The sequence below is a fragment of the Petromyzon marinus genome, unplaced genomic scaffold, assembly GCF_048934315.1.
Source record: "Petromyzon marinus isolate PM22_M1 ecotype Great Lakes invasive population unplaced genomic scaffold, UKy_Petmar_22M1.pri1.0 PM_Scaffold_547, whole genome shotgun sequence".
Lineage (NCBI taxonomy): Eukaryota > Metazoa > Chordata > Hyperoartia > Petromyzontiformes > Petromyzontidae > Petromyzon > Petromyzon marinus.
This window is the reverse complement of record NW_027423554.1, coordinates 26,943-49,047: the sequence shown is the minus strand read 5'-3', so window position 1 is coordinate 49,047 and position 22,105 is coordinate 26,943. Positions and strand designations below refer to the sequence as shown.

Here is a 22,105-nt window from a genome sequence, read left to right as displayed (position 1 = left end):
GTGTGTGTGTGTCACTGTGTGTGTGTGTTACTGTCTGTGTGTGTGTGTCACTGTGTGAGTGTCTGTGTGTGTGTAACTGTGTGTGTGTCACTGTGTGTGTCACTGTGTGTGTGTCACTGTGTGTGTCACTGTGTGTGTCTGTGTGTGTGTCACTGTGTGTGTGACACTGTGTGTGTCACTGTGTGTGTGTCACTGTGTGTGTGTGTCACTGTGTGTGTGTGTCTGTGTGTGTGTCACTGTGTGTGTGTCACTGTGTGTGTGTGTCACTGTGTGTGTGTGTTACTGTGTGTGTGTGTGTGTCACTGTCTGTGTGTGTCACTGTGTGTGTGTGTGTGTCACTGTGTGTGTGTCACTGTGTGTGTGTGTCTGTGTGTGTGTGTCACTGTGTGTGAGACACTGTGTGTGTCACTGTGTGTGTGTCACTGTGTGTGTGTCTGTGTGTGTGTCACTGTGTGTGTCACTGTGTGTGTGTAACTGTGTGTGTGTCTGTGTGTGTGTCACTGTGTGTGTGACACTGTGTGTGTGACACTGTGTGTGTCACTGTGTGTGTGTGTGTGTGTTACTGTCTGTGTGTGTCACTGTGTGTGTGTCACTGTGTGTGTGTCACTGTGTGTGTGTGTCACTGTGTGTGTCACTGTGTGTGTGTCACTGTGTGTGTCTGTGTGCGTGTCACTGTGTGTGTGTCACTGTGTGTGTCTGTGTGTGTCACTGTGTGTGTGTCACTGTGTGTGTGTGTCACTGTGTGTGTGTGTCACTGTGTGTCACTGTCTGTGTGTGTCACTGTCTGTGTCACTGTGTGTGTGTGGGTCACTGTGTGTGTGTCACTGTGTGTGTCACTGTGTGTCACTGTCTGTGTGTGTGTCACTGTGTGTGTGTCACTGTGTGTGTGTCACTGTGTGTGTGTCTGTCCGTGTGTCACTGTGTGTGTGTCACTGTGTGTGTGTCACTGTGTGTGTGTGTCAGTGTGTGTGTGTGTGTCACTGTGTGTGTCAGTGTGTGTGTGTGTCAGTGTGTGTGTGTGTCACTGTGTGTGTGTCAGTGTGTGTGGCAGTGTGTGTGTGTGTCACTGTGTGTGTGTCACTGTGTGTGTTACTATCTGTGTGTGTGTCACTGTGTGTGTGTGTCAGTGTGTGTGTGTGTGTCAGTGTGTGTGTGTGTCAGTGTGTGTGTGTCACTGTGTGTGTGTCAGTGTGTGTGTCAGTGTGTGTGTGTCAGTGTGTGTGTCAGTGTGTGTGTGTCACTGTGTGTGTGTGTCAGTGTGTGTGTGTCAGTGTGTGTGTGTGTCACTGTGTGTGTGTCAGTGTGTGTGTGTGTCACTGTGTGTGTGTCAGTGTGTGTGTGTGTGTGTCAGTGTGTGTGTGTGTCACTGTGTGTGTGTCAGTGTGTGTGTCACTGTGTGTGTGTGTCACTGTGTGTGTGTCAATGTGTGTGTGTCAGTGTGTGTCAGTGTCTGTGTGTGTGTCAGTGTGTGTGTGTCAGTGTGTGTGTCAGTGTGTGTGTCAGTGTGTGTGTGTGTGTCAGTGTGTGTTTGTGTCAGTGTGTTTGTGTCAGTGTGTGTGTGTCAGTGTGTGTTTGTCACTGTACTTCCTCAGCAGATGGCACCTCAGCCAGCCACTCACAGGGGGATGACTTCTTCCAATATTTGAGGCACCGCAGCCTCAGCAGGGTCATCCTCACTTTGTGCCACGATGTTTTCCTGGCTGAGGGATTTCCCCTCCCCCAGGACCTCACAGAAATGCTCAGCAAATCTGCAAACCTGTTCCTGGGGGTCGGAGATTGGATCACCGTTCTTTCCCCTAATGATGGTAATAGGTGTGGCGCTGCAGGTTACATTTTTGATGGAGTTAAATAGAGATTTGTTATCGCATGCCACTGAGGCAGACTCCATCTCCTCAGCAACCCGTGACCACCACCCATCCTTGCAGCGCCTCACGGCTCTCCGAACCTTCGAGCGAAGGCTGCGGTAAGCCTCCTCATTCTCCGACGTGGGATTCTATAGCCGATGAGAGTGGGCCTGTCGCTTTTTCTCAACCATCCTCAACACGTCCTCTGTCAGCCAGGGTCTCTGGTGATGTCTGGACCGCGTACCCAAAGCAGCCATTGCAGCTGCATGAGTCACAGTCCTAAACCTCGCCCATTTACCCTCAACATCGCTTGCAACTTTCATCAGCTAACTGAGACCCGGCCACCTTAGGTTGGAATGGGGTCCTGGGTGTACACCCACCACCGGAGTGGAAGAATGGCAGGCACATCTTACAGATGACTAGTCGATGGTCAGAGGGCAGATCAGCTCCACGGTAGGTCCTGGTGTCAAGGACATGGGCTCGCATCCGCTGGTCCGTCACTATGTAGTCCAGCAGATGTTCTTGCTTGGACCCGGCGTGCATCCGTGATGTTGTGTGGATGCGCCGATGCCGGAACAGCGTGTTGGTAATTACAAGCCCATGGACTGCACAAAAATCTAGCAGCCTCCTACCGTTGTTATTGAGCTGATCTGGCCCATGCCTTCCAATCACTCCAGACCAGGTGCCAGCATCATGACCAACTCGGGCATTGAAGTCACCCAACAAGATGACTCTATCCCGAGGGCCACTTTAGCCAGCACCTGTGACAGGAGGTCATAGAAGGCATCTGACTCATCGGCTTTGCCTGCATCCCTCCATGGATGTTCATCTTCGGTGGGGGCATAAGTAACCAAGACCACCACTCCTCGCTACCGGTTGATGGGAAGGCGAGCCCAAAGTAGCCCGGGGCTTACAGCTTCCCACACCTCACCGCCACGCTCCCACGCCCCCTTCATTATTTTGTTCAAAAGAAGAGCCACACCCTGTTGTTTGGCAGTCTGCTGCCCCGAGTAGAGGACTGTCCACCCCCTCATGGTGGCAGGAGCCAGAGCCGGTCCACCGGACCTCCTGAATGTCACAGAGATCCAGGCGGTACCGGTCCAGCTCCCGACAGAGGAGTGGCAGCCTCTCCTCCGCAGTGAGCGTTCGAACATTCCACGTGGCCACCCATAGTGGCTTTTTGTTGTTTCTGGAGGAGCCCCGAGGGTAGAGATTCAATCTCCTGGCTCCGCCAGATGGAGTTTTGCCAGGAGACGTCATAGACGCCTGTCCCCCCGGGGCCTCCGGCGCAAGCTTATTAATTAGATATTTTAGACGTGGTTTAGTGGTAATTTATTGAAGGTGGAGGGGTTACCAGCCCCTCGCACCCGTCCAGAGCCCTGATTTAACCTCTGTGGTGGTCACAGATGCCATGAGGGGAAAGGCCAATCGGAATTGGCCCTCCCCCCACAGCACTGTCCACGACAGAGTTGCCCGTCCGGCACCGTGAGGAGGTAGGGGGTTGTTTTGCCGGACAGTGTGTGTGTGTGTTAATGTGTGTGTCTGTGTGTGTGTCTGTTTGTGTGTGTCAGTGTGTGTGTGTCAATGTGTGTGTCAGTGTCCGTGTGTTTGTATGTATGTATGTGTGTGTCAGTGTCTCTGTGTGTGTGTTTGTGTGTTTCAGTGTGTGTGTCAGTGTGTATGTGTCAATGTGTGTGTCTGTGTGTGTTAGTGCGTGTGTGTGTTAGTGCCTCGGTGTGTGTGTTCGTGTGTCTGTGTGTTAGTCTCTGAGTGTTTCGGTGTGTGTGTTTGCTATTTTGTCTGTGAGTGTATCAGTGTGTGTGTCTGTGTGTGTCTTTGTGTGGGGAGCGGTGGTGCAGTGGTTAGCACAATGTGTGTGTGTGGAGAGTGGTGGTGCAGTGGTTAGCGCACTGTGTGTGTGTGGGGAGCGGTGGTGCAGTGGTTGGCGCACTGTGTGTTTGTGGGGAGCGGTGGTGCAGTGGTTGGCGCACTGTGTGTTTGTGGGGAGCGGTGGTGCAGTGATTAGCGCACTGTGTGTGAGTGGGGAGCGGTGGTGCTGTGGTTAGCGCACTGTGTGTGAGTGTGTGGGGAGCGGTCGTGCAGTGGTTAGCGCACTGTGTGTGTGTGGGGAGTGGTGGTGCAGTAGTTAGCGCACTATGTGTGAGTGTGTGGGGAGCGGTGGTGCAGTGGTTAGCGCACTGAGTGTGGGTAGATGAGTGGGTGGGTAGGTGAGTGAGTGGTTAGTGGGGTAGGTGAGTGCGTGCGCAGCTGGGTAAGTGAGTGTGTAGGTGAGCGAGTGTAGGTGAGTGTGTAGATGTGTGAGTGTGTAGGTGAGTGTGTAGGTGAGTGAGTGTGTAGGTTAGTGTGTAGGTGAGTGAGTGTGTGTGTGAGTGTGTAGGTGAGTGTGTGAGTGTGTAGGTGAGTGAGTGAGTGTGTAGGTGAGTGAGTGTGTAGGTGAGTGTGTAGGTGAGTGAGTGTGTAGGTGAGTGTGTAGGTGAGTGTGTAGGTAAGTGAGTGAGTGTGTAGTTCAGCGATTGTAGGTGAGTGTGTAGATGTGTGTGTGTGTAGGTGAGTGAGTGTAGGTGTGTGTGTGTGTAGATGTGTGAGTGTGTAGGTGAGTGAGTGAGTGTGTAGGTGAGTGAGTGTGTAGGTGAGTGTGTGAGTGAGTGTGTAGGTGAGTGTGTAGGTGAGTGAGTGAGTGTGTAGTTCAGCGATTGTAGGTGAGTGTGTAGATGTGTGTGTGTGTAGGTGAATGAGTGTAGGTGTGTGTGTGTAGATGTGTGAGTGTGTAGGTGAGTGAGTGAGTGTGTAGGTGAGTGAGTGTGTAGGTGAGTGTGTGAGTGAGTGTGTAGGTGAGTGTGTAGGTGAGTGTGTAGGTGAGTGTGTAGGTGAGTGAGTGAGTGTGTAGTTCAGCGATTGTAGGTGAGTGTGTAGATGTGTGTGTGTGTAGGTGAGTGAGTGTAGGTGTGTGTGTGTAGATGTGTGAGTGTGTAGGTGAGTGAGTGAGTGTGTAGGTGAGTGAGTGTGTATGTGAGTGTGTGAGTGAGTGTGTAGGTGAGTGTGTAGGTGAGTGAGTGTGTAGGTGAGTGAGTGTGTAGGTGAGCGAGTGTAGGTGAGTGTGTAGGTGAGCGAGTGTAGGTGAGTGTGTAGGTGAGTGTGTAGGTGAGTGAGTGAGTGTGTAGTTGAGCGAGTGTAGGTGAGTGTAGATGTGTGTGTGTGTGTAGGTGAGTGAGTGTAGGTGTGTGTGTGTGTAGATGTGTGAGTGTGTAGGTGAGTGAGTGAGTGTGTAGGTGAGTGAGTGTGTAGGTGAGTGTGTGAGTGAGTGTGTAGGTGAGTGTGTAGGGTAGTGTGTAGGTGAGTGTGTAGGTGAGTGAGTGAGTGTGTAGTTCAGCGATTGTATGTGAGTGTGTAGATGTGTGTGTGTAGGTGAGTGAGTGTAGGTGTGTGTGTGTGTAGATGTGTGAGTGTGTAGGTGAGTGAGTGAGTGTGTAGGTGAGTGAGTGTGTAGGTGAGTGTGTGAGTGAGTGTGTAGGTGAGTGTGTAGGTGAGTGAGTGTGTAGGTGAGTGTGTAGGTGAGTGAGTGTGTAGGTGAGTGAGTGTGTAGGTGAGTGTGTAGGTGAGTGAGTGTGTAGGTGAGTGAGTGTGTAGGTGAGCGAGTGTAGGTGAGTGTGTAGGTGAGCGAGTGTAGGTGAGTGTGTAGGTGAGTGTGTAGGTGAGTGAGTGAGTGTGTAGTTGAGCGGGTGTAGGTGAGTGTAGATGTGTGTGTGTGTGTAGGTGAGTGTAGGTGTGTGTGTGTAGATGTGTGTGTGTGTAGATGTGTGAGTGTGTAGGTGAGTGAGTGAGTGTGTAGGTGAGTGTGTGAGTGAGTGTGTAGGTGAGTGTGTAGGTGAGTGAGTGTGTAGGTGGAAGTGTAGGTGAGTGAGTGAGTGAGTGTGTAGGTGAGTCTGGCAAAACAACCCCCTACCTATTCATATTCTTGGTTCTTCCGGTAAAGTCACCACGTAGAAGGGAAACAATAAAATAATAAAAATATAAAACAAGAAAATTCTCACGACGTTTACGACTGCAACACAAGCAATCATCATCAGGTGTGAAAACCACCACGTCGAAGGGAAACAATAAAATAATACAAATATAAAACACGAAAATTCGCACGACGTTTCGACTGCAACACAAGCAATCATCATCAGGTGTGAAAACCACCACGTAGAAGGGAAACAATATAATAATAAAAATATAAAACAAGAAAATTCTCACGACGTTTACGACTGCAACACAAGCAATCATCATCAGGTGTGAAAACCACAGCAAGAAAATTTGAAAAAAGTGGCGGTTTTGTTTTTAAACGTTAGCACCACGGAGAGCGATTTGAAAGTTTATTCAAATGGACGAGTCCATCTATGTTCGGAAAAGAGGAGGGGGAAGACGAAAAATTTATGTATGCTGTCTGAAAGCCACCGTAAGCGTGAGCAATCAATTAAGACCCGAAATGGTTTGATCAAATCCTTCCAATGATTGCTAAGCCCAGAATCCATCTTCTCGGTTGAAATTGTCTCCGCGTTTGTATATGTGGATAGCCTCATGAACGAATCTCTCATGGTAACCGTAAGAGTGAACAATCAATTAAGACCCTAAATGGTTTTATCAAATCCTTCCAATGATTGCTAAGCCCAGAATCCATCTTCTCGGTTGAAATTGTCTCCGTGTTTGTGTATATGTGGATAGCCTCATGAACGAATCTCTCATGGTAACCGTAAGAGTGAACAATCAATTAAGACCCTAAATGGTTTTATCAAATCCTTCCAATGATTGCTAAGCCCAGAATCCATCTTCTCTGTTGAAATTGTCTCCGTGTTTGTATATGTGGATCGCCTCATGAACGAATCTCTCATGGTAACCGTAAGCGTGAACAATCAATTAAGACCCGAAATGGTTTTATCAAATCCTTCCAATGATTGCTAAGCCCAGAATCCATCTTCTCGGTTGAAAGTGTCTCCGTGTTTGTATATGTGGATAGCCTCATGAACGAATCTCTCATGGTAACCGTAAGCGTGAACAATCAATTAAGACCCGAAATGGTTTTATCAAATCCTTCCAATGATTGCTAAGCCCAGAATCCATTTTCTTGCTTGAAATTGTCTCCGTGTTTGTATATGTGGATAGCCTCATGAACGAATCTCTCATGGTAACTGTAAGCGTGAACAATCAATTAAGACCCGAAATGGTTTTATCAAATCCTTCCAATGATTGCTAAGCCCAGAATCCATCTTCTCTGTTGAAATTGTCTCCGTGTTTGTATATGTGGATCGCCTCATGAACGAATCTCTCATGGTAACCGTAAGCGTGAACAATCAATTAAGACCCGAAATGGTTTTATCAAATCCTTCCAATGATTGCTAAGCCCAGAATCCATCTTCTCGGTTGAAATTGTCTCCGTGTTTGTGTATATGTGGATAGCCTCATGAACGAATCTCTCATGGTAACTGTAAGCGTGAACAATCAATTAAGACCCGAAATGGTTTTATCAAATCCTTCCAATGATTGCTAAGCCCAGAATCCATCTTCTCTGTTGAAATTGTCTCCGTGTTTGTATATGTGGATCGCCTCATGAACGAATCTCTCATGGTAACCGTAAGCGTGAACAATCAATTAAGACCCGAAATGGTTTTATCAAATCCTTCCAATGATTGCTAAGCCCAGAATCCATCTTCTCGGTTGAAAGTGTCTCCGTGTTTGTATATGTGGATAGCCTCATGAACGAATCTCTCATGGTAACCGTAAGCGTGAACAATCAATTAAGACCCGAAATGGTTTTATCAAATCCTTCCAATGATTGCTAAGCCCAGAATCCATCTTCTCGGTTGAAAGTGTCTCCGTGTTTGTATATGTGGATCGCCTCATGAACGAATCTCTCATGGTAACCGTAAGCGTGAACAATCAATTAAGACCCGAAATGGTTTTATCAAATCCTTCCAATGATTGCTAAGCCCAGAATCCATCTTCTCGGTTGAAATTGTCTCCGTGTTTGTGTATATGTGGATAGCCTCATGAACGAATCTCTCATGGTAGCCCGATGGCTTGAAGAGATCCTCTGTCTTTTCCGAACACAGATGGACTCTGATTTAAAGCTTTCGTGACTGCAGTAATTCATATTCTTAGTTTTTTCGGTAAAGTCACGTTGAAGAGAAACAACAAAATAACAAAATATATATAAAACAATAAAAAATTCTCACGACGTTTCGACCATAACTCAAACGGTCATCATCAGGTGTGTCGGTTTGCATAAATTTATTTTGAAAACGGCATATTTATTTATATATATAAAAATAACGTTTGCGTCACGCGCAACGATGGCAGTTTGCCAGGACTAGTCCATCTATTTTTTGAAAAGAGGAGGGGGGAGACGAAATTTGTTTTTATGTATGCTGTCTGAAAGGCACTGTAAGCGTGAACAATCAATCAAGAACTGAAATGATTTATCAAATCTTTCCAATGATTGCTAAGATAGAATCCATCTTCTCGGTTGAAATTGTCTCTGTGTTTGTATATGTGGATAGCCTCATGAACGAATCTCTCATGGAAGCCAGATGGCTTACAAAGAACCTCCGTCTTGGAAAAGTCAATGGCATGTGAGCCTACTGAATTAGAACAATGATCTGCTACGGCCGAGGTGTTGGTCCTACCGTGTTTAAGGTCTGCTTTATGTTCACGAATGCGGTCCGAGATATGGCGTTTGGTTTCTCCAATGTAACTACTACCACAGAGGCAACTTAGTTTGTAGACACCAGGGTATTGTATGTCCGGAATCACATCTTTTACAGACGGAACCAGATCACGGATTTTATGTAATGTGTTGAAACGGACCTGGATCTTGTGTTTATTCAAGATTTTGGAGATCTTTTTTGTGATCCCAGCAATGTAGGGTAAAGTGATGGTTTTGAAAGGCTCCTCAAGAGGGTTCTTCTTCATGGTTTGAGTGATAGCTTTGCGGATTGTATAGTCGGAGTAACCATTAGCCCTAAGAGCTTGGTGTACGTGCTTGAGTTCACTGCTTATGTGTTCCTGGTCGGATATGCATTGGGCTCTATGATACAGAGTCTTGATGAGAGAATTCTTCTGTGATGGATGGTGGTGGGAATCCGGTTTCAGATAAGAATCCGTATGGGTAGCTTTCCTGTAGACAGAGTGGCTCATTGAACCATCAGGTCTCTTTTTAATTAGGACATCTAAAAAAGGTATCTTGCCATCTATTTCGACTTCCATGGTAAATCTGATGGCTGGGTGTATGGAATTGATGTGGTCGAAGAATTTGTCTAGAGCAGGCCGGCCATGTGGCCAGATGACAAAAGTGTCATCCACGTACCTCTTCCATAAGGTTGGGCGCAGAGTGGCAGTCTGGATGGCGTCAGTCTCAAATTTCTCCATGAAAATGTTAGCTATAACTGGAGAAAGGGGGGAGCCCATTGGGGTGCCCTCAGTTTGTTTGTAGAAAGTTCCATTCCAAGTGAAGTATGTATTGGTTAAACAGTGTCTCACCAGGGGGGGTACCTCAGTGTTTAGTCCTTGATGAACCAAGTCTTCAATGATTGCAATGGTGTCAGGTACAGGAACCTTGGTGAATAAGGAAACTACATCAAAACTGACAAGCAGGTCGTCTGGGGACAGGGAAATACCCTTGATTGTTGATACCAGGTGAGTAGAATTTTGTACCGTAGAGGTGGTCTTTCCAGTGAAAGGACGCAGGATTTCAGACAAAAAACGAGCTAGTTTGTAGGTGGGGGAGCTGATAGTAGAGACTATGGGACGAAGAGGTGTATCAACTTTATGTATTTTTGGTAAGCCGTATAATCTTGGTGGCCTGGCAGCAGAAGGTTTCAACGAAAACTGTTTAGATTGATCAATTAATGCGGTTGAATCAGAAATTATTTTGTTGGTTTGTGTGACGAGGCTGTTGGTGGGATCTCTTTTTATTTTTGTATAACTACCATCGTCGAGTAATTCTTTAATTTTGTTGTTGTATTCTATTTTATCCATGATAACAGTAGCATTGCCTTTGTCAGCTGAGAGAACTACAATATCATTCCTCTTTTTTAATTTATATAATTCAAAACGCTCATCTTTGCTGCAGACGTAGCAAGATCTGAAATCGCTGCAACCCTCAAAAACGCTAAGATGCCAGCTAGCAACCTCAGCAAAGATGAGCGTTTTGAATTATATAAATTAAAAAAGAGGAATGATATTGTAGTTCTCTCAGCTGACAAAGGCAATGCTACTGTTATCATGGATAAAATAGAATACAACAACAAAATTAAAGAATTACTCGACGATGGTAGTTATACAAAAATAAAAAGAGATCCCACCAACAGCCTCGTCACACAAACCAACAAAATAATTTCTGATTCAACCGCATTAATTGATCAATCTAAACAGTTTTCGTTGAAACCTTCTGCTGCCAGGCCACCAAGATTATACGGCTTACCAAAAATACATAAAGTTGATACACCTCTTCGTCCCATAGTCTCTACTATCAGCTCCCCCACCTACAAACTAGCTCGTTTTTTGTCTGAAATCCTGCGTCCTTTCACTGGAAAGACCACCTCTACGGTACAAAATTCTACTCACCTGGTATCAACAATCAAGGGTATTTCCCTGTCCCCAGACGACCTGCTTGTCAGTTTTGATGTAGTTTCCTTATTCACCAAGGTTCCTGTACCTGACACCATTGCAATCATTGAAGACTTGGTTCATCAAGGACTAAACACTGAGGTACCCCCCCTGGTGAGACACTGTTTAACCAATACATACTTCACTTGGAATGGAACTTTCTACAAACAAACTGAGGGCACCCCAATGGGCTCCCCCCTTTCTCCAGTTATAGCTAACATTTTCATGGAGAAATTTGAGACTGACGCCATCCAGACTGCCACTCTGCGCCCAACCTTATGGAAGAGGTACGTGGATGACACTTTTGTCATCTGGCCACATGGCCGGCCTGCTCTAGACAAATTCTTCGACCACATCAATTCCATACACCCAGCCATCAGATTTACCATGGAAGTCGAAATAGATGGCAAGATACCTTTTTTAGATGTCCTAATTAAAAAGAGACCTGATGGTTCAATGAGCCACTCTGTCTACAGGAAAGCTACCCATACGGATTCTTATCTGAAACCGGATTCCCACCACCATCCATCACAGAAGAATTCTCTCATCAAGACTCTGTATCATAGAGCCCAATGCATATCCGACCAGGAACACATAAGCAGTGAACTCAAGCACGTACACCAAGCTCTTAGGGCTAATGGTTACTCCGACTATACAATCCGCAAAGCTATCACTCAAACCATGAAGAAGAACCCTCTTGAGGAGCCTTTCAAAACCATCACTTTACCCTACATTGCTGGGATCACAAAAAAAGATCTCCAAAATCTTGAATAAACACAAGATCCAGGTCCGTTTCAACACATTACATAAAATCCGTGATCTGGTTCCGTCTGTAAAAGATGTGATTCCGGACATACAATACCCTGGTGTCTACAAACTAAGTTGCCTCTGTGGTAGTAGTTACATTGGAGAAACCAAACGCCATATCTCGGACCGCATTCGTGAACATAAAGCAGACCTTAAACACGGTAGGACCAACACCTCGGCCGTAGCAGATCATTGTTCTAATTCAGTAGGCTCACATGCCATTGACTTTTCCAAGACGGAGGTTCTTTGTAAGCCATCTGGCTTCCATGAGAGATTCGTTCATGAGGCTATCCACATATACAAACACAGAGACAATTTCAATCGAGAATATGGATTCTATCTTAGCAATCATTGGAAAGATTTGATAAATCATTTCAGTTCTTGATTGATTGTTCACGCTTACAGTGCCTTTCAGACAGCATACATAAAAACAAATTTCGTCTCCCCCCTCCTCTTTTCAAAAAATAGATGGACTAGTCCTGGCAAACTGCCATCGTTGCGCGTGACGCAAACGTTATTTTTATATATATAAATAAATATGCCGTTTTCAAAATAAATTTATGCAAACCGACACACCTGATAATGACCGTTTGAGTTATGGTCGAAACGTCGTGAGAATTTTTTATTGTTTTATATATATTTTGTTATTTTGTTGTTTCTCTTCAACGTGACTTTACCGAAAAAACTAAGAATACAGATGGACTCGTCCATCTGAACGAACTGCCAAATCGCTCTCCGTGGTTGCTAACGTTAAAAAAACCCGCCACTTTTTTCAAATTTTCTTGCTGTGGGTTTCACACCTGATGACGATTGCTGCTTTGTGTTGCAGTCGTTAACATCGTGAGAATTTTATTGTTTTATATTTTTTATTATTTTATCGTTTCCCTTCTACGTGGTCGTTTTCACGCCTGATGATGATTGCTGCTTTGTGTTGCAGTCGAAAACGTCGTGAGAATTTTATTGTTTTGTATTTTTATTATTTTATTGTTTCCCTTCTACGTGGTGACTTTACCGGAAGAACCAAGAATAATAATTTTATTGTTTTTACAATAATTGTATTGTTTTGTATTATTTTATTGTTTCCCTTCTACGTGGTGGTGACTTTACCGAAGGAACCAAGAATAGGAATCCCTGCATGCACGAAAGCTTTACATCAAAATGTAACCCCCCCGTAGCTCCTCATTGGCACCGCGCGGAAACGCTGCGATGGGCAGTGCCGATGGGGGGGAGGGCCAATTCCGATTGGCCATTCCCTTCATGGCGTCTGTGACCACCACAGGGGCCAAACGGGGGCTCTGGACGGGTGCGAGGGGCTGGTGACACCGCCACCTTCAATAATTTACCACTAAACCACGAATAAAATATGTAACTAATAAGCTTGTGCCGGAGGCCCCGGGGGGACAGGCGGTCTATGATGTCTCCTGGCCAAAATTCCATTCGGCGGAGCCAGGAAACTGAATCCTTACCCTCGGGGCTCATCCTCAAAACGCTAGCCCACTCACTCACCAATCACCACTCACCCTCACAAACCCACCCACCACTCACTTTCACGCCCGCCCACCCACTAGCCCATCGCTGCGGGTGGCCACGTGGAATGTTCCAACGCTCAATGCGGAAGGAGAGGCTGCCCACTCCTCTGTCGGGAGCTGGACCGGTACCGCCTGGATCTCTGCGGCGTTCCGGAGGTCCTGTGGACCGGCTCTGGCTCCTGCCACCGTGAGGGGTGGACAGTCCTCTACTCGGGGCAGCAGACTGCCAAACAACAGGGTGTGGCTCTTCTTTTGAACAAAAGAATGAAGGGGGCGTGGGAGCGTGGCGGTGAGGTGTGGGAAGCTGTGAGCCCCGGGCTACTTTGGGCTCGCCTTCCCATCAACCGGAGGCGAGGAGTGGTGGTCGTGGTTACTTATGCCCCCACCGAAGACGAACATCCGTGGAGGGATGCAGGCAAGGCCGATGAGTCAGATGCCTTCTATGACCTCCTGTCACAGGTGCTGGCTAAAGTGGCCCCTCGGGATAGAGTCATCTTGTTGGGTGACTTCAATGCCCGAGTTGGTCATGATGCTGGCACCTGGTCTGGAGTGATTGGAGGGCATGGGCCAGATTAGCTCAATAACAACGGTAGGAGGCTGCTAGATTTTTGTGCAGCCCATGGGCTTGTAATGTGAGTCTCAGGTGTGAGTGAGTCTCAGGTGTGAGTCTCAGGTGTGAGTCTCAGATGTGAGTGAGTCTCAGGTGTGAGTCTCAGGTGTGAGTCTCAGGTGTGAGTCTCAGGAGTGAGTCTCAGGTGTGAGTCTCAGGTGTGAGTCTCAGGTGTGAGTCTCAGGTGTGAGTGAGTCTCAGGTGTGAGTGAGTCGCAGGTGTGAGTGAGTCGCAGGTGTGAGTCTCAGGTGTGAGTCTCAGGTGTGAGTGAGTCTCAGGTGTGAGTGAGTCTCAGGTGTGAGTCTCAGGTGTGAGTCTCAGGTGTGGGTGAGTCTCAGGTGTGAGTCTCAGGTGTGAGTCTCAGGTGTGAGTCTCAGGTGTGAGTCTCAGGTGTGAGTGAGTCTCAGGTGTGAGTCTCAGGTGTGAGTGAGTCTCAGGTGTGAGTGAGTCGCAGGTGTGAGTGAGTCTCAGGTGTGAGTCTCAGGTGTGAGTCTCAGGTGTGAGTGAGTCTCAGGTGTGAGTGAGTCTCAGGTGTGAGTCTCAGGTGTGAGTCTCAGGTGTGAGTGAGTCTCAGGTGTGAGTGAGTCTCAGGTGTGAGTCTCAGGTGTGAGTGAGTCTCAGGTGTGAGTCTCAGGAGTGAGTCTCAGGAGTGAGTCTCAGGTGTGAGTGAGCCTCAGGTGTGAGTGAGTCTCAGGTGTGAGTCTCAGGTGTGAGTCTCAGGTGAGAGTCTCAGGTGTGAGTGAGTCTCAGGTGTGAGTGAGTCTCAGGTGTGAGTGAGTCTCAGGTGTGAGTCTCAGGTGTGAGTCTCAGGTGTGAGTCTCAGGTGTGAGTGAGTCTCAGGTGTGAGTGAGTCTCAGGTGTGAGTGAGTCTCAGGTGTGAGTCTCAGGTGTGAGTCTCAGGTGTGAGTCTCAGGTGTGAGTGAGTCTCAGGTGTGAGTGAGTCTCAGGTGTGAGTCTCAGGTGTGAGTGAGTCTCAGGTGTGAGTGAGTCGCAGGTGTGAGTCTCAGGTGTGAGTGAGTCGCAGGTGTGAGTGAGTCTCAGGTGTGAGTCTCAGTTGTGAGTGAGTCTCAGGTGTGAGTCTCAGCTGTGAGTGAGTCTCAGGTGTGAGTCTCAGTTGTGAGTGAGTCTCAGGTGTGAGTCTCAGCTGTGAGTGAGTCTCAGGTGTGAGTCTCAGGTGTGAGTGAGTCTCAGGTGTGAGTCTCAGGTGTGAGTCTCAGGTGTGAGTGAGTCTCAGGTGTGAGTCTCAGGTGTGAGTGAGTCTCAGGTGTGAGTGAGTCGCAGGTGTGAGTCTCAGGTGTGAGTGAGTCTCAGGAGTGAGTCTCAGGTGTGAGTCTCAGGTGTGAGTGAGTCTCAGGTGTGAGTGAGTCTCAGGTGTGAGTGAGTCTCAGGTGTGAGTGAGTCTCAGGTGTGAGTCTCAGGTGTGAGTCTCAGGTGTGAGTCTCAGGTGTGAGTGAGTCTCAGGTGTGAGTCTCAGGTGTGAGTCTCAGGTGTGAGTGAGTCTCAGGTGTGAGTGAGCCTCAGGTGTGAGTCTCAGGTGTGAGTCTCAGGTGTGAGTCTCAGGTGTGAGTGAGTCTCAGGTGTGAGTGAGTCTCAGGTGTGAGTCTCAGGTGTGAGTCTCAGGTGTGAGTGAGTCTCAGGTGTGAGTGTGTCTCAGGTGTGAGTCTCAGGTGTGAGTGAGTCTCAGGTGTGAGTCTCAGGTGTGAGTGAGTCTCAGGTGTGAGTGGGTCTCAGGTGTGAGCCTCAGGTGTGAGTCTCAGGTGTGAGTCTCAGGTGTGAGTGAGTCTCAGGTGTGAGTCTCAGGTGTGAGTCTCAGGTGTGAGTCTCAGCTGTGAGTGAGTCTCAGGTGTGAGTCTCAGGTGTGAGTCTCAGGTGTGAGTCTCAGGTGTGAGTGAGTCTCAGGTGTGAGTGAGTCTCAGGTGTGAGTCTCAGGCGTGAGTCTCAGGTGTGAGTGAGTCTCAGGTGTGAGTCTCAGGTGTGAGTCTCAGGTGTGAGTCTCAGGTGTGAGTCTCAGGTGTGAGTGAGTCTCAGGTGTGAGTCTCAGGTGTGAGTCTCAGGTGTGAGTGAGTCTCAGGTGTGAGTGAGTCTCAGGTGTGAGTCTCAGGTGTGGGTCTCAGGTGTGAGTGAGTCTCAGGTGTGAGTGAGTCTCAGGTGTGAGTCTCAGGTGTGAGTCTCAGGTGTGAGTGAGTCTCAGGTGAGAGTCTCAGGTGTGAGTCTCAGGTGTGAGTGAGTCTCAGGTGTGAGTGAGTCTCAGGTGTGAGTGAGTCTCAGGTTTGGCTGTAAGCTCACGTTGGATGGAACACACCATGTAATTCAATAATGATGTTAATGATGTTAATGATGATGATGATGTTAATGGTGATGATGATTATTTATTTTAATGATGATGTTAATAATAATGTTGATGATTATGTCAATGATGATGTTAATGTTAATGATGATGTTAATGATGATGATGTTAATGTTAAGGATGATGATGTTGATGATGATGATAATGATGTTGTTAATGATGATGATGTTAATGGTGATGATGAGTATTTATTTTAATGATGATGTTAATAATGATGTTGATGATGATGTCAATGATAATGTTAATGATGATGTTAATGATGATGATGTTAATGTTAATGATGATGATGTTAATGTTAATGATGATGATGTTAATGATGATGTTAATGATGATGATGTTGTTAATGATGATGATGTTGTTAATGATGATGATGTTAATGGTGATGATGATTATTTATTTTAATGATGATGTTAATAATGATATTGATGATGATGTCAATGATGATGTTGTTAATGATGATGATGTTAATGATGATTATGCAAATGATGATGTTAATGATGATGATGTAAATTATGATGTTGTTAATGATGATGATGTCAATGATGATGTTAATTATGATGTTAATTATGATGATGATGTTAATGATTATGATGTCAATGGTAATGATGTTGATGTCAATGATAATGTTGTTAATGATGATGATGATGACGTTAATGACGATGATGTTTCGCAGAGACCCTTCTGGACAGCACTCAGGAACTCTCCGAACTAGGATGGATCACAGACCCAGACACTGGGGTGAGACCCACAGACTCACCACACAGAGACTCATAGACTCACCTACAGAGACCCACAGACTCACCACACAGAGACCCACAGACTCACCACACAGAGACCCACAGACTCACCACACAGAGACCCACAGACTCACCACACAGACTTACCACACAGAGACCCACCACACAGAGACCCACAGACTCACCACACAGAGACCCACAGACTCACCACACAGAGACCCACAGACTCACCACACAGAGACCCACAGACTCACCACACAGAGACCCACAGACTCACCACACTGAGACCCACAGACTCACCACACAGAGACCCACAGACTCACCACACAGAGACCCACAGATTCACCACACAGAGACCCACAAACTCACCACACAGAGACCCACAGACTCATCTACAGACTCACCACACAGAGACCCACAGACTCACCACACAGAGACCCACAGACTCACCACACAGAGACCCACAGACTCATCACACAGAGACACACAGACTCACCACACAGAGACCCACAGACTCACCACACAGAGACCCACAGACTCACCACACAGAGACCCACAGACTCACCTACAGAGACCCACAGACTCACCACACAGAGACCCACAGACTCACCACACAGAGACCCACAGACTCACCAGAGACCCACAGACTCACCACACAGAGACCCATAGACTCACCACACAGAGACCCACACCACACAGAGACCCATAGACTCACCACACAGAGACCCACAGACTCACCACACAGAGACCCACAGACTCACCACACAGAGACCCACAGACTCACCACACAGAAACCCACAGACTCACCACACAGAGACCCACAGACTCACCACACAGAAACCCACAGACTCACCACACAGAGACCCACAAACTCACCACACAGAGACCCACAGACTCATCTACAGACTCACCACACAGAGACCCACAGACTCACCACACAGAGACCCACAGACTCACCACACCGAGACCCACAGACTCACCACACAGAGACCCACAGACTCACCACACAGAGACCCACAGACTCACCACACAGAGACCCACAGACTCACCACACAGAGACCCACAGACTCATCTACAGACTCACCACACAGAGACCCACAGACTCACCACACAGAGACCCACAGACTCACCAGAGACCCACAGACTCACCATACAGAGACCCATAGACTCACCACACAGAGACCCACACCACACAGAGACCCACAGACTCACCACACAGAGACCCACAGACTCACCACACAGAGACCCACAGACTGACCACACAGAGACCCACAGACTCACCACACAGAGACCCACAGACTCACCACACAGAGACCCACAAACTCACCACACAGAGACCCACAGACTCACCACACAGAGACCCACAGACTCACCACACACAAAGACCCACAGACTCACCACACAGAGACCCACGGACTCACCACACAGAGACCCACAGACTCACTACACACAGAGACCCACAGACTCACCACACAGAGACCCACAGACTCACTACACACAGAGACCCACAGACTCACCACACAGAGACCCACAGACTCACCACACAGAGACCCACAGACTCACCACACAGAGACCCACAGACTCACCACACAGAGACCCACAGACTCATCTACAGACTCACCACACAGAGACCCACAGACTCACCACACAGAGACCCACAGACTCACCAGAGACCCACAGACTCACCATACAGAGACCCATAGACTCACCACACAGAGACCCACACCACACAGAGACCCACAGACTCACCACACAGAGACCCACAGACTCACCACACAGAGACCCACAGACTGACCACACAGAGACCCACAGACTCACCACACAGAGACCCACAGACTCACCACACAGAGACCCACAAACTCACCACACAGAGACCCACAGACTCACCACACAGAGACCCACAGACTCACCACACAGAGACCCACAGACTCACCACACAGAGACCCACAGACTCACTACACACGGACACCCACAGACTCACCACACAGAGACCCACACAGAGACCCATAGACTCACCACACAGAGACCCACAGACTCACCACACACAGAGACCCACAGACTCACCACACAGAGACCCATAGACTCACCACACAGAGACCCATAGACTCACCACACAGAGACCCACAGACTCACCACACAGAGACCCACAGACTCACCACACAGAGACCCATAGACTCACCACACAGAGACCCATAGACTCACCATACAGAGACCCATAGACTCACCACACAGAGACCCACAGACTCACCACACAGAGACCCACAGACTCACCACACAGAGACCCACAGACTCACCACACAGAGACCCACAGACTCGCCACACAGAGACCCACAGACTCACCACACACAAAGACCCACAGTCTCACCACACAGAGACCCACAGACTCACCACACAGAGAGACCCACAGACTCACCACACAGAGACCCACAGACTCACTACACACAGAGACCCACAGACTCACCACACACAAAGACCCACAGACTCACCACACACAGAGAAACCCACAGACTCACCACACAGAGACCCACAGACTCACCACACAGAGAGACCCACAGACTCACCACACAGAGACCCACAGACTCACCACACAGAGACCCACAGACTCACCACACAGAGACCCACAGACTCACTCCTCACCTTTTCCCCCCCACCACGCCCCGCTCCGCCCCAGTGGGAGGAGGTGAGCGGCTACGATGAGCACCTCAACATGGTGCGCACCTACCAGGTCTGCAACGTCTTCGCCGGTCCACCCACCGGGCCGCCGGCTTCCCCTCCCGGCACGGGCTCCTCCTCGCCATCTCCCCCGCCGGGCTCGGGCAAACACCGGCCGGCGGCGGCGGCGGCTGGCGGCGGTGGCGGAGAAGCCGGAGGCGGGGACGGCGTGGCCCGTGAGGCACCGGCACCATCGGCGGAGGAGGCGGCGGAGGCGGCGGAGGCGGCGGAGGCGGCGGCGCAGGAGAACTGGCTGGTGACGCCGGTGATCCGCCGCAGGGGCGCCCGCCGGGTGCTCGTGGACGTGCGCTTCACGGTGCGCGACTGCGCCACCATCCCCGGCGCCGGCTCCGGCTGCCAGGAGGCGCTTGCCGTGTTCGTCCGGGAGGAGGAGGAGGAGGAGGAGGAGGCGGTGGAGGCGGTGGACGACGACGGAGGCGGCGGAGGCGGCGGAGGAGGCGGCGGAGGCGGCGGAGGAGGCGGCGGAGGCGGCGGAGGCAGAGGAGGCGGCGGAGGCGGCGGAGGCGGCGGAGGCGGAGGCAGAGGCGGCGGAGGAGGCGGCGGAGGCGGCGGAGGCAGAGGAGGCGGCGGAGGCGGGGTGGCGGCCGGGCCGTCGCCGAGAGGTGAGGCGACTCGTCGGCGGGGTCTCGCCTCGTCGCCGGCGGGCGATCCGGCAAGCCGTCGGCGTAGGTCGCCGGCCTCCCCCGCCCACCCCCCTGACGCTCCCCCCCACCCCCCCCCACACCCCCCCCCACCCCCACCCCCCCACCCCACCCCCGCCCACAGACACCAACTGGCGTTCCTCTCCGTTCCCGCTCATCAAGATCGGCACCCTCCGCGTCTCCGAGCCCGCCAGCAGCTCCTCCGACGCGGACGCCGGCGAGGCCTTCGGCCTGGCCTCCCCGGCCGCCGCGGCCTTCAAGGGCGGTGGAGGGGCCTTAGGCACGGCTGGTCAAGGCCCGCCGGGAGGGCCGCCGCCGCGGCCGCGGCCGCGGCCGCGGCCGCCGCCTCGGCGCGAGAGACGCCGGGCGGAGTCGGCGGGCTCGCCTCGCCTCGCCCGCCGCGTGCTCGGCTACAGCGGCCTGTCGAGGCCGGCCTTCCGGCTGGCCTTCCTGGACCGCGGCGCCTGCGCGGCCGTGGTGGCCGTCCGCGTGCTCCAGCGCAAGTGCCCGAGGTCGGCGCGCTGGCTCGCCGTCTTCCCCGAGACGCCGGCCGGCTGGGCCGCCGGAGCCGGAGCCGGAGCCGGAGCCGGAGCCGGCGGCGGCGGCGGTGGCCCAGCGGGCCGGCGGAGGGGCCCGGTGCGAGGAGTGAGAGGCGGTGGTGGCGCTGGCATGGCGGAGGAGGAGGAGGAGGAGGAGGCGCAGGAGGAGGAGGAGGCGGTGGTGGTGGTGGTGGAGGAGGAGCAGGAGGAGGAGGAGGAGGAGGATGGTGAGGACCGGCAGGAGGAGGAGAAGGCGGTGCCGGTAGAGGAGAGGGGCGCCGGTGAGGGAGCCGGAGGAGCCGGCGGGCGACGCCGGGCGGGCGACTCGGTCCGGCGTCCGTCCAGTCGGGGGCTCGCGCCTGGAGGCGTCTTGGTCGAGACGAGAGTCACTCGCTCACTCACTCACTCACCCACTCACTCACTCACCCACTCACTCACTCACTCACCCACTCACTCACTCACTCACCCACTCACTCACTCACTCACCCACTCACTCACTCACCCACTCACTCACTCACTCACCCACTCACTCACTCACTCACCCACTCACTCACTCACCCACTCACTCACTCACTCACTCCTTATCTACCTCCCTCCTTGATTGGACTAGACCCTGTGCTAGACCCTGTGCTAGACCCTGTACTAGACCCTGTACTAGACCACGTGCTAAACCCTGTACTAGACCCTGTACTAGACCACGTGCTAGACCCTGTGCTAGACCCTGTGCTAGACCCTGTACTAGACCCTGTGCTAGACCCTGTGCTAGACCCTGTACTAGACCACGTGCTAAACCCTGTGCTAGACCCTGTACTAGACCACGTGCTAAACCCTGTACTAGACCCTGTACTAGACCACGTGCTAGACCCTGTGCTAGACCCTGTGCTAGACCCTGTACTAGACCCTGTGCTAGACCCTGTGCTAGACCCTGTACTAGACCACGTGCTAAACCCTGTGCTAGACCCTGTGCTAGACCCTGTACTAGACCCTGTACTAGACCACGTGCTAGACCACGTGCTAGACCCTGTACTAGACCCTGTGCTAGACCCTGTGCTAGACCCTGTGCTAGACCCTGTGCTAGATCCTGTACTAGACCACGTGCTAGACCACGTGCTAGACCCTGTGCTAGACCCTGTACTAGACCACGTGCTAGACCACGTGCTAGACCCTGTGCTAGACCCTGTGCTAGACCCTGTGCTAGACCACGTGCTAGACCCTGTACTAGACCCTGTGCTAGACCCTGTGCTAGACCCTGTGCTAGATCCTGTGCTAGACCCTGTACTAGACCCTGTGCTAGACCCTGTGCTAGACCCTGTGCTAGATCCTGTGCTAGACCCTGTGCTAGATCCTGTACTAGACCACGTGCTAGACCACGTGCTAGACTCTCTACTAGACTCTGTACTACCAAATTGACTTCCTCACAAATCACTGCCCAGGTGGAGTTGGTACTGCTGGTGGTGGTGGTGTAGGTGGTGTAGGTGGTATAGGCGATGATGGTGCTGGTGGTATAGGTGGTGCTGCTGGTGGTGGTGGTGTAGATGGTGCTGGTGGTGTGGATGATGGTGTAGGTGGTGTAGGTGTGTGGTGGAGGTGGTGTAGGTGGTGGTATTGACGATGATGGTGCTGGTGGTGTAGGTGGCGGTGTAGGTGGCGGTGT

The 22,105-nt window shown here is 50.5% G+C and overlaps 1 protein-coding gene across 1 annotated transcript in view; it reads left to right on the top strand.

The window, feature by feature from the left end:
• Positions 1-1,344: 1,344 nt before the first annotated feature.
• The window catches only part of LOC116958315 (uncharacterized), a gene marked incomplete at its 3' end in the record, with an annotated part of 45,514 nt that continues 24,753 nt past the window's right edge, over positions 1,345-22,105 (top strand). Inside the window, exons 1-5 of the mRNA XM_076064616.1 lie at positions 1,345-1,963; positions 16,475-16,539; positions 19,210-19,873; positions 20,037-20,465; positions 21,062-21,824. Of these exons, the coding sequence (XP_075920731.1) occupies positions 1,867-1,963; positions 16,475-16,539; positions 19,210-19,873; positions 20,037-20,465; positions 21,062-21,824 (2,018 nt within the window). The remainder of the gene's footprint in view (positions 1,964-16,474; positions 16,540-19,209; positions 19,874-20,036; positions 20,466-21,061; positions 21,825-22,105) is intronic.